The sequence below is a fragment of the Trifolium pratense genome, linkage group LG3, assembly GCF_020283565.1.
Source record: "Trifolium pratense cultivar HEN17-A07 linkage group LG3, ARS_RC_1.1, whole genome shotgun sequence".
Lineage (NCBI taxonomy): Eukaryota > Viridiplantae > Streptophyta > Magnoliopsida > Fabales > Fabaceae > Trifolium > Trifolium pratense.
In genome coordinates, this window is record NC_060061.1 from 10,783,429 (window position 1) to 10,796,490 (window position 13,062).

A 13,062-nucleotide genomic window follows, 5' to 3' on the forward strand; every position below is an offset into this window, starting at 1 on the left:
ATTAAAATGAAAACACAAGCTACACAACTACAATTAAAAATTAAAGATGACACTAGACGAATTGGAGGACAAAATTACCTGAACATTTTAAATGTTCGTAAGACGTTAATTTTGATATATCTATTGACGTATAAACAGTGGCGGAGCCAGGAAAAAAAACTCGGATGGGCCGCTAAACTTTTTATTTTTTGAAAGGAAACCACTAAAATATTATATAAATTAAATATAAAAATTTAAATTATAATAAGCATAAATTTAATTATCAAAAATTTAATTAAATACCTTAAACATCAAGTGTAACAGCCCGGGCCCCTTATCAAAAATTTAATTAAATACCTTAAACATCAAGTGTATTGATACATTGAAATTTTTAATCATTTAATCTATCCATACATATAAACTTGATTTTTTTTTTTAAATTAAAACAGAAAAAAAAAAGCAAATTTTAAAAAATAAACAGGAAAAGGAGTAAAAATGCAATAGGCAAGCGTTGAACCAGCATACTTCCAATCCCATGGTCACAAACTAGCCGCTGAGCTGTTTGGAAGAAACCTTAATAAGTTGCGCCTGTTAATAATATATAGTATATTTGTGTAATTTTATTAGAACACCATGGGTATTTTAGTAATTTCCAGTGAGTTTGGGGTGGGCCATGGCCCTGCCTGGCCACCCCTGGCTCCGCTACTGCGTATAAAATGATTTTTGACTAGTTTTATATTTTATATATATGATCTTTGTTATAGTATCTTTCAATCAAACGATCGATTTTGTAATATGATTATCCGGTAAAGAATTATCGAATGTGTCATATTTTTAAGTTTGACATTTTGGTATCATTTGATCTTGACCCATGCATGGTGAATATTCTGATACTCAATTTATATTGTTGGGTACCTGTACGTCTTAGATAAATTTAATATTATGTCTTCTTTTTTTTAAACCATTATGCCATATTTTTATATATAAAAAAATTCACATTTCAAATGTTCGGGCCGTTCCAGTGAGGAAAGACACTCATTTGTCGGTGGAGCTTATTTGTTTTGCTCCCTCGTCGGCTCCTCTGTTTGTTTTTGTTGTTGAGCTGGGGGATGACTTGTTCTCCTAATAGAGTAGACCAACAAGTTTCGAAGATATGATAACAAGATGTTTGGGCTAAGGTTCCAGGATAACGACCGACTTTCCCCCTCTCATGTTTGATACTTTATATCAATATGGACTTTATTCTGTAAAGCTATTAGGAGCCGAGAGAAGGCGAGGATTTTGCTATCGGTATTCAAACATATAAGTTCAATACTAAAAACTTTACCGTACCATTAATTAGTTTTATTACTCCCCTCTATCCTAATTTATAAGTAAAAAAATTATTTTTTATCCCAAATTATAAATAAAAAAGACAATTTTTATTATTTATTATCATAAAATTAAATACGGATTTAATTCACTCTCTTTCTTTTTTTATAATCAACAACCAATAAAAAAATCTATTTACATATTTTCATAAAACTTATTTTAAAAAAACATAGTAAAAAAATTATAATTCAAATTACTATACTATTTTATTTTTTAATAAGTGTAGTTTTCTTTTTCTTATAATTTAAAACTGATGAGTACTTTTAAAAATTCATGCACAACAATTTAAAGGGCCACCAGGATTGATCACTTTTTACATTATCTTTTCTGGACTTAAAGCGTAAGACTTTTTGTTGTTATTAGCCAGAATTGAGTTTGAGTATGTGTCTGTGGGACATGATGATCATGAGAACATTCATAGGAACTTTCAAACACTTCTAGCTTTTACATTCAAAAATATTCTGGATAGTAGAACATTTTTGGAAGGCCAATAAATTTGACAGTATAAGGTAAGTCACTTTAATTTTTTTTCTTCTTTCTTTGATTTTACTGTTTAATCAAGTGGTTTTAGTTCTCCCGATTGTAGTTGTGGGAATCGAATTGTGATCCTCTCTATCAAGTTTAGCGTCAATCATCACTGAACCAATTAATGTTCGGACATTAGTTAGCATGACACGATTATAATATTATTGCAATTAATTTAAACTAAACTTACCTAATACCAAACATAAACCGGAAATAACAATAAATTGAAGTATCAATTGATCATATATAAAAAAGTATAATATTTTTCGTCAGCAATTAGCTAGTTCTTCCAACTAAATCAACCAGGTTAAGGCATGTCACGATTTTCTTGACCAGATGTCCCAAATTCAATTAAAAGGATTTTAATTTATTGGTTATCTTGGGGATAAATTAAAAAGCTTGCTGGTTAAGCTACGTTATCACTTTGACTTAGGTAGCTAATGAGAATTGTATGAAATGACCTTGGCAAATGTGGAACGGTTGATTTTGATTAAGTCAATAACATTCTCACTTGGATTAGATTGGAGTTTACTTCAAGACTTTGTAATGAAAATGACCCTTCATATAAAGAGAGCAAATAAAATGGGAGAGGATTATTTCCTAGAAACTAAATTATGTATATATACGTGTGTGAAAAGAAAATAAATAGACAGTCAAATATTATTGAAAATGTTTTCTCATGTAACTTTGTACTCATAAATGGCCAAAATGGAAGTAGATATACTAATTAAGTAATTAGAGTAATATGTACTACTACTAACTAAGGAATTAATATGTACTAACCAACCATTCAACCAACAACAATAAAATAAATCAACAACAAATAACATGTCATATAACTTGAACTACAATTAAATTTGGCCGGTTTGCTACTACAAATAAAGCTAAATTCTTATCCAATTTAGAATTTTTCACTATTTTATCATTTAGTGCATTTGTGGTTATATATACATCTATCTTTGTAGATAAAAGAAAACAAATTTTACATCATAATAAATTTTCATTTCTTGCATTAGAAAAGAGATCAACTAATTAATAATATAGGAATATAGAATAATATCTACTTTTGAAGTAAGTGGCTACCTTCAAAATGATTCTAAATGAAAGTTTAAATTTGGAGTTTCTACCTTCATAATTTTTATAAGCTCTTATTTATTTTTCAACTCATTTTTAGGTACTAATTATAATAAATTATTTTACATGTATCAACGAATTTAAAGAGGTATTCACATTAAATATTTATCTTTTAGACGAAATGACAAGTTATTGAAAACTCATACATACAAAGTAGAGCAAGATTCGAACGTCTGTAATCACATCCGACCTAATAATTTTGGTATTTTTGCCAGTTGAACTAAAAATTTAGAATATTAAATTGATTCGTAAATGAGGATCATGTGGGAATTATCCTCTTTAGGGACTTAAAGATGGATAATTTTCACGGTAGGGATATGAGGATGAAGAAAAAAATTCCCTGAAAAAGATTTGAGGATGGGGACGAGATTTAATATCCCGTGCCGTGAAGACTCTGTCCTTAAACATTTTTATTAAAATAACATTTATATTTATAAATATATGATTCATTACTATGTGAAATTGTGAGTTTTTTTTTTCAATAAAATTGTGAGTTTATTTTACCGCAGCGGATCCTGATTCCACTAAAGTCAAGGGTAACCTTTTCTCCTTTACAAGGTAGGCAATCAATTTCCCAAATTTGCAGCTCCATTTTAAATATCTAATACCATGTCTTGCAGTTAAAATTTGCCCAAAATGCATCTATCACACAACCTCATGGATCTGCATGAAAAATCAAAGTCTTTTTAAGAAAAGAAAAACCTCATTTCACCAAGCAAAAAGTACCCCTAAAAAACGAGTCTAATTGTCTATTCCACGTGGTTGGAAAACTCTCTCTCTCTCTCTCTCTCTCTCTCTCTCTACTTTCCTAACACACTGTCCTTTTCACTTTCTCTCTCTCTTCATCTTATTTTTGTATTTTTCTCACATCACCATGTATATATATTAAGTACATTATTCTCACCAAAGGATCTCATTACCATTGTTCTCAAGTACAAAACTTAGCTACTTACTTCCATTTTTCATCATCAATCACCATTTCAAACACTACCATATTTATCTTTAACCCCACTACAGATTCTGAAACTATTTCTCTGTTCCTTTCTTCTTCTTCTTCTTGATTCTTCAGGTAATTAAAATTCACCCACTACTACTATATAAATATGATTTAGTTTTTCTAATATTGATGTTTCTTTTAAAAAAGATTCATTTTTTATTTTATTTTATTTTATTTGACATGGTATTGGAAAAATGTTGGGTCTATTTGGAATATGTTTTTATTGGTACTATGTTCAATGTTCTCTTTTCTTGGATATGAATATGTTTTATGGAATTTTCTTTATTTGGCTAAAAATTGAAACTTTTTCTATTGGTTTTTTTTTTTGGATCCGTACTAATTTTGAGTTCTAGATCAATGGATTCTGTTTTCAGTTCTCAAGTTCTCACCGACAAAATAATATAAATGTACAAATGCATTTTCAAAAAATGGGTCTTCATAGTTTTCTTGGGCTTTGCAATCCCCAAAATCTGTTATGTTATCCAACTTTTTTTGTTAAATTTGTGTGGTTTTGATCACAGACACTTTAGATCAAAGACGTGTCTAGTGTCGGCGTCTTTTTTTTTTTCTTTCTGTTTTTGGGTAAGGTCTAGTGTCGGTGTCTGACACATCAGTGTCTGACTCGTGTGATTATATTCAATTATTTTCATAAAATTATACTTACTGATGTCTACGTGTAAGTGTCGTGTAATAATATAATTATTTTATCTACAATACATTGACACATGAAAATGCATTTGCAAATTTCAGGACTATAGATTCCACAAGTACATCATTCATAAGATTGGTTTTGTTGTCATATGGGGATATCTTTTTCATGTCCATTTGCAAACTACAATGATGTTGAAGATGACATAGATTCCATGGTTGTAAAATCCATCAACTTTGGCAATGATGAAATCAAAACACCAGTAAGATCAATCAGTTTCAAAAGTGAAGATTTAGAACCTACCGTCCTTAAATCTGTAGGTTCTGGAAAGATGACAATTGAAACATCTGTGAGCTTTAAAAGAAATGATTTTGATAACATTTTATCAACAAACACACTTTCATTTGACAAAGAAAATAACAATAACATGTTGATTAGCAAAAAGAGTAGCGAATTCGATGATTTGTCTATTAAGTCAGAACGTCAAGAAGTGGAATCAATTCAATCAGCACTTATGAATCCAAACAGCCCTAAACACATTGCTGCGCTTAAATTGCAGAAAGTATATAAGAGCTTTCGTACAAGGCGAAAGCTAGCAGATTGCGCAATTCTTGTTGAACAAAGCTGGTACTTATTTATTAGCCTTAAAACTGATTTACCTTTTTTCTTTCTTTATTAAAGTTTGATAATTTCTAACTTTTTTTACTTGATGTTTTAATTTTGTTAATAGGTGGAAGCTCTTAGATTTCGCTGAACTCAAACGCAGTTCTATATCTTTCTTCGACATTGAGAAACATGAAACCGCGATTTCACGTTGGTCTAGAGCTAGAACTAGAGCTGCTAAGGTTGGAAAAGGTTTATCTAAAAATGAGAAAGCACAAAAACTTGCTCTGCAGCATTGGCTCGAAGCGGTTAGTCCAATACCGATTTCTCTAGTTCTTTATCTACTTTTAATTGATCTGTTGCTCATTCATCAGTTTATACTTACTAATATGTTTATACTATTTACCGTGTAATAGATTGACCCACGACATCGCTATGGACATAATCTACACTTTTATTATGATAAATGGCTTCAATGTCAGAGCCGAGAACCCTTCTTCTACTGGTTAGATATAGGAGAAGGAAGGGAAGTAAATCTCGAGAAGTGCTCTCGATCTAAACTTCAACTACAGTGTATTAAATATCTCGGTCCGGTGAGTTTTCTCACTTTGATGTGAACATGGAAAGTTTTAAATTCTAATAACTTTGATTTAAATTTCTAATAACTTTTTGTATTTTCTTTCTTCCAGATGGAAAGGTTCGCTTATGAAGTTGTCGTGGAGGACGGGAAATTCTTCTACAAGCAATCAGGAGAGCTTCTCCACACCGCTGCAGAAGACGCGCATGCGAAGTGGATTTTTGTCTTAAGCACTTCTAAGTCATTGTATGTTGGAAAGAAGACAAAAGGTTCATTTCAGCATTCTAGCTTCTTGGCTGGAGGGGCTACATCTTCTGCCGGAAGATTGGTGATTGAAAATGGTGTCTTGAAGGTAAAGATCTGACAAAAACTCTTATATTTTTACTCTTTTGATGGATCCATTTTCTGTGCTGAATTATGAATGAATTTATTGTTTGTTTTCAACAGGCAGTTTGGCCTCACAGCGGTCATTACCGACCAACCGAAGAAAACTTTAAGGAGTTTATTTCATTCCTTCAAGAGAACAGTGTGAACCTTTCAGATGTCAAGGTATGAAATTTTCGAAACAAAGGCTTTAAACATTCTTATACTGTCGCTGTTTAGATATGTAATTACAAGATGCGAAAGATCATATTTTGACGATGTTTTTTTTTGTTTTTTTTACTTTATGTAGATGGATCCAGTTGACGAGGTTGACGAATTCCGTTCTTCTAGAAGCAGTGGTCATCTTAGAAACCACTCATCTGAAGAGGACTACGCTGAGAACATAAACGGTGTGGTGATTGAAGGGACTGGTGTCCAAGACTTGCTTTTGAAGAAGGTTGATTTGATAGAAACCGAAAGCCAGCCTGCATTGATTGCTTCCGGCACAAGGCAGTTCCAAATACTTGGAAGAAAACTGGCCAATCTTCAAATACCGAAAAGGGATCTAGTGGTTGAAGGACTTAAAAATGAGAACGAAAGTACCACACAAACTTACCCGAGTTCCCAAATGGAATCTCTTACGAGTAGTGGTGAAGAAACAGAAGAAGCACTTGTATCAGAGCTAGATCGTACAGTTTCAAAGAAAAACTTCGATGATGACGATGATATAGAAATCATTCCAGAAGAGTCGATACTTAAAAGAATCAACTCGCATAAAGAAACAAAATCATATCAACTAGGGAAGCAGTTATCTTTCAAATGGACAACCGGAGCTGGACCACGCATTGGCTGTGTAAGGGATTACCCTTGCGAACTCCAGTTTCGAGCATTAGAACAAGTTAATCTGTCTCCAAGAAGCGGAGCACGCACCAAATCGTCCTTCACTCTTAGGAGCACCAGTAGTTTGAACTCGAATTCATGCCTTTCAAGTTTAAGTGGCGAAACAGAAACCGAACCACTACTCGTCGAAAATAAAAGTATGTCTCAAAGATCAGAATTCTCTCCATTGATGAGAGGAACATCAGTGATACCAGTAATTCATATGACTCATGAATGAATAGGATTCATTCTCTCCATTAATTTATTCTTTTTGTGTGAATAGGTAACAACTATTAATTTTTGTTGTTATTCTTTCCAATATTAAAGTATTACATAGGCATTCTTTTTTTTTCACTCATGTATAATCTAGTATGAATATTATTGTAAAATAACTTAAGGGTCTATATTTACTATTCCCTCAATCAAAAGGAAATATTTCATTTCCAACATGGGACAAGTTTACTCAACTCAAAAGATACTGCAAGATTCCTTGATTCAAAATACATCACATTTATATATTGAAGGTTTAACATTCAAAGCTATCCATATCTAAGTATATTTTTTCATGCTTCAACTGAAATTTAAGTCTAATAAACATTTCTTGAAAAATGTTTTAAGTTTAAATGGCCCCTTAAATCTTTGGTAAAAATTATCCATGCCATAGTAATAAGGGGAAAAAAAGAATGCACAAGTTGTTTTCACTTTTAAGGAATATAAGCTTGTCTAAAAAAATTGTTCAAATAACATTGCTCTATAGAAAAGTTAATCTTAGTGTATGAGATGCATATTAGGTTAGACGAAGGGAAAGAAAAACAAGTATACAAGTACAAACCAACGCTGGAGATTTAAACTAGTTATGATAAAATTAAACTAAATTAAACATTTTAAAAAAATGTGGAAATAAAATTAAAACGTAATTTTATTTTGGCTTGTTCAAAAATGATATATATATATATATATATATATATATATATATATATATATATATATATATATATATATATATATATATATATATATATATATATAATTTTGGCTTGTGCAAAAAAATAAAAAATGTAATTTGAAGTTGTTTTTTAAAGATAATGGATAGGTCTTGGATCGTTGCTCAGTCCAATAGTAACAAAATAAAAAAATGAATCTCTCCATAAAAATAAGAACAATTTTATTTTTTTTAATGAAATTATAAAATAAAAATTAAAAAATCATAAAAAGTTCAATAAAAAATAGAAACAATAAAGTAACGGGCTTTTTAAAGTAATGGGCTATTTAATGTAATGGGCTTTTTAAAAAATCCAAAAAACTCTATATAAAGAAAAAAAACACAAACGGAAAAAGCAATCTTTCTGAAACACACTCTCTCTTCACTCTGTCTCCCCGCGCTCTCTCTTCACTCTGTCTCTCTCTCCTCACTCTGTCTCGATCGAAACTGAGGTATAGAAAACACGAACGGAAAAAGCAATCTCTCTCAAACACTCTCTCTCTTCACTCTGTCTTCCCTCGCTCTCTCTTCACTCTGTCTCGATCGAAACTCAGGTATACAAAATTCTCTTCTTTTTTTTGTTGTCTTTCAATCCGCTTTCTCAATACAAAACCCCGTTCAATTTTTGTTGCAATTTCATTAAAAAAATTGTCTTTCAATCCGCTTTCTCACTCAAACCCTATCGTAAGAATAAAAAATTCTCCTTTTTTGTGTCTTTTGTATTAACCGCGTTCAATTTTTTGTTGCAATTTCATTAAAAAAAATTGTCTTTCAATCCGCTTTCTCACTCAAACCCTATCGTAAGAATAAAAAATTCTCCTTTTTTGTTGTCTTCTGTACTAACCGCGTTCAATTTTTTGTTGCAATTTCAGCAGTATGCCAAAGGTTAGGGATTGGAGTTTGTCGTACCCCTATTGGGATGGATGTGGACGCTATCCCTATCCGCCGATCGATTTTGATCCACCTAGACCTAGGCTTGCATCAGTTGACGAAATGAAAGAATGGGATGACACTAAATGTCCCATTTGTATGGAAATTCCTCACAACACTGTTGTTCTCAAGTGTTCTTCTTATGATAAGGGTTGCCGTCCTTACATGTGCAATACCAGTTCCAGGCACTCCAACTGTCTTGACCAATTCTGCAAGTCATTTGATTCTAGTCTCTCATCATCAAAGCTGGAAGAAATCCCTCTTGTCGCAACCACAGCCTCCAATTCATCTCAATGTGGGAACCGTTTGCAGCCAAAACTTACCTGCCCTCTTTGCCGGGGAGGAATATATGGATATATGGTTTCCGAGACTGCTCGAAGGTATATGAATTCTAAACTAAGGAGTTGTTCTTCTGAGACTTGTGAATTCCAGGGAACATATCCAGAACTCAGGAAGCATGCTAGGGTTGAGCATCCTACCGTTCGACCAACGGAGGTGGATCCCTCACGACAGGGTGATTGGGAAAGGATGGAACAGCAAAGGGAGCTTGAAGATGTTATTAGCTCAATGAATGAAAGGTATAGTGCTGAAAACAGTGGCGAAGACACCATATTGTCTGGGAGTATGCATGACTTGATGTCCCTTGTCGCGTATCAATTGTTGACTGTTGAAGAGGGCGCTAGCTTGATTTCTAGTTTGTGGTCTGATCCAACTCCAAGACCTAGAATGTCATTGCATGACAGGAGATATGAAACAGTGCACAGGGTATCAAATGTTACACAGACTAATCAATCAGCGAGATGGAGATCCGGTTTACCTTCAACACATCACCACCGGAGAATTCATAGAGCTGGATCGAGAATTAATCCGTCATCATCTCATGATCCTGAGGGCGCTATATTGATGTCTAGTTTGTGGTCTGATCCGACTCCAAGACCTAGAATGTCATTGCATGACAGGAGATATGAAACAGTGCACAGGGTCTCAAATGTTACTCAGACTAATCAATCAGCTAGATGGAGATCCGGTTTACCTTCAACACATCACCACCGGAGAATTGGATCGAGAATTAATCCCTCATCATCACATGATCCTGAGGGCGCTAGATTGATGTCTAGTTTGTGGTCTGATCCAACTCCAAGACCTAGAAATGAATAGTTTTAAAATTTAGTGTCTCAGTGTTTGTCTAAAAAATCCTAAGTTTGAGTAACCACAGCTGAAAGTGATTGCAAGAAAGTGGAACCAGTTTTTGGACTTGCATATATATATCTCTGAACAATTTTTGTAATTTTCTCATTGACTGTCGTACATGAACCTGTGGTATAATTTTATTAGTTTTGTTTTTAATCATGATTTAAGGAGTAGTTGCTTTGCTCAATGTCATATTATTTGGTTCCTGAATTATATCATTTGTCTATGTTTAGCATAAGGCAATTTGTTCCAATAAACAACTTAATAAACAACTTAATTTTTTAGTCCATGACAAATTTGTTAAATTTGGTCTGTGTTCTAACTATATCTTTCTAATTTGAATGTGAAAAACTATTGTATTAATAGTACTTTGACAGTCTGACTAAAATAAAATGGAACAATTTGCAAAATATCATGGATATCATATATGGAGTTTGGTTACTTATATGATATGTGTTTTAAATATATTGTTCTTTGGAAGACTAGTCCATAGTGATGTTATAGTCTTATATATCTGGAACACAAGTTTTTATAACGTTGTTTGTATTTTTCTACAGTGTGTGCAAAATACTTTGAGTGCAACATTCCTCCAAGAAATGATCATAAAACACAAGCAATTGGTCATTGATACCACTTGGCAAGGTGGAAGCTGCCAACTAACATTACAACTTGAAGCATTCTCTGTGATGACCACCGTGATGGAACTCGGTCTCACTGCGCCAAAACATGTAAATATAGACACTATCGTCAGGTTCGAAAGGATTTCTCAACTTGTTCCTCGTCTCTTTGCTAATGAATATTTCACCTTGATGATGCACATGTATGAAATTTCTTTTACTTTGTATTGGATGCTTTTAATTATGTAAATCATATATGCAATTTATATTTAAGAACTCATTTAGCATTCTTCTCACAATTTAAGAACTGACTTATTATGTGCTGACCTGTTTTTAGTACACATATATACTCTATGTACTTGTTATAATATCACCTTTATTCTCTTAAGATCTTGCTTAGGAAATTTGATTCCTTCACCTACGGTTTGTATTTTAATTTGATTCGTTCATGTTTGATTTTGTTTAAAACAATGGCATGGATCTGAATTCTCTGTCTCGCCGAAATGTCGTCGCCATTTAACACCGCCGTCTCGTTATCAATAGTGAAGTTGTAACTTCACTCATCATTGTTTCAAACATGGACGTCCCCGCCGTCAAAATCATGTAACTGTGGAAACCGAGCACATTAACGACAACATTATCAGATCATTTGTCAACTTGAATGCTCATAACCAGGTGACATCATTCCAAATTTCTTGGGCAAAATTTATCATAAAAATACTACACACCTAATTTCACATGTTAGGAGTATATTTGTTTCTCCACCTATCATGATGAATTATTTACTATCTTAAGCACTTTGCCCTTATATGCCTCATGCTTGGGGGGTTGGGGGCTGTGGAACAAGATATATTGCCAATTTAAGAAGAATGGCCGTGACAAATGTAAGATTATTATTATCAACAAGGAAAATACAAATAATAAAACAATTCCATGTTTTCAAATTAAGAGGAAATTGTCATAACTAGATTTAAGAATTTGAGTGTCCGATTATACTCGCCACACGCATGTTATTTGATTGAATGTTGTCCATATCATTTGTTTTTATTTTCTAATTTGATGAAACTCCTGAGTTTAGTTACGATTTTATTCACGTTCTTACTTAGTAACTTATTTGAAATTGCATATATTCAAATCTATATATTTATTTGTTTTCATATATATATTCATTGACATTTGACAAAATATGTCCGCTTATAAGGAATTAGGTAGCATAACATTGTTTGTGTTTTCTTATGTATCCAAATTGCTTGGGGTGCAAGTGCAACACTCTCTCAAAGGGACACAAAACACAAAATAATTTTCCAATCAAGAAGAATGAAGGCAGCTAAAGTGTGGGATCAAAAGCCATACAAATATTTCATGTAATGATAGCAGACAACACATAGGCAGGACACGCCCGCTACACATCACATTTGCTGTTATAGCTCCGCAAATATGGTGTTTCAATTTGTTTCTTTTGGCTCGCCACCATTGTTTCATTCTAGCCCTGGGTTGAGAGCAAATCGGAAGCAGCTGATCACTCTCACTTCACAGGCATCATTTCTAGTAAGTGGGAATCGAGCACGCAAACGAGAGCATCATCAGATCATTTGCTGACATGAATACTCATAACCAGGCGACCTCGTTCCAAATTTCTTTGGCAAAATTTATTAGAAAAATGCTACACGCTTAATTTCACATGTCAAGATTATACTTGTTTATCCACTGATCATGATGGATTATTTGCTATCCCTTACAGGCCTCATGCTTGGGGGGCTGGGAACATGATATATTATCAGTTTAAGAGGGATGGCTGTGAGTGATATATGACTGTCATTAATCAAGAAAATTTACTCACTCTTAACAACAATGCTTTATCTACACCATTTTTGTCTTAATAATATATGTAGTTTAAGGGAAATAAGTTCTGGCTTGACATGTTTAATAATGACTCCACTCATATTGCTAGCAAGTTCGGAATCAAACTAGTGTAACTTCGGTGTTTTAGTTTTAATAAGGATATGGTTGTGCTTGTCTATATATTCATTTTTTGGGATTTTGTGGAAGTATTTTATGATATATGCTGATAACTTAACTTATCTATTCTGGACATCACTAATGTCTAATACAAGCTTTGTGAAGCTTACTGATTTTTTCACAACACTCCAGTTGTACTAGTCTCATTATGCTTTGGATTGAAATGTCTGGTCTAATCATATGAATGATCAATCTTGGCTTTTTAGGACTAAGTCTGAAATTTTTAGTATACCATACATATTTAAT

The 13,062-nt window shown here is 32.9% G+C and overlaps 2 protein-coding genes across 10 annotated transcripts; both read left to right on the forward strand.

The window, feature by feature from the left end:
• Positions 1–3,733: 3,733 nt before the first annotated feature.
• LOC123914158 (IQ domain-containing protein IQM2) lies at positions 3,734–7,607 on the forward strand. The gene is made up of 7 exons (XM_045965177.1): positions 3,734–4,078; positions 4,757–5,282; positions 5,386–5,566; positions 5,675–5,851; positions 5,948–6,187; positions 6,283–6,384; positions 6,509–7,607. The coding sequence occupies exons 2-7, from the start codon at positions 4,807–4,809 to the stop codon at positions 7,313–7,315; spliced, it is 1,983 nt and encodes a 660-aa protein (XP_045821133.1). The 5' UTR covers positions 3,734–4,078; positions 4,757–4,806; the 3' UTR covers positions 7,316–7,607.
• An 813-nt stretch (positions 7,608–8,420) lies between these two features.
• On the forward strand, positions 8,421–12,715 carry LOC123914159. 9 transcript variants are annotated; one of them, XR_006811772.1, is made up of 4 exons: positions 8,421–8,613; positions 8,932–10,113; positions 10,738–10,931; positions 11,341–12,715. XR_006811772.1 is itself a non-coding variant. In XM_045965181.1 (3 exons), exons 2-3 carry the CDS (start codon positions 8,936–8,938, stop codon positions 10,754–10,756), a joined length of 1,197 nt encoding a protein of 398 aa, XP_045821137.1. In that variant the 5' UTR covers positions 8,423–8,613; positions 8,932–8,935; the 3' UTR covers positions 10,757–12,715. The 9 variants fall into 9 exon arrangements, 4 of the variants coding, with proteins under 4 accessions (XP_045821135.1, XP_045821137.1, XP_045821138.1 ...); XR_006811773.1 differs by having other exon boundaries at positions 8,423–8,613; positions 8,935–10,113; XR_006811770.1 differs by having other exon boundaries at positions 8,932–10,931.
• Positions 12,716–13,062: the final 347 nt, after the last annotated feature.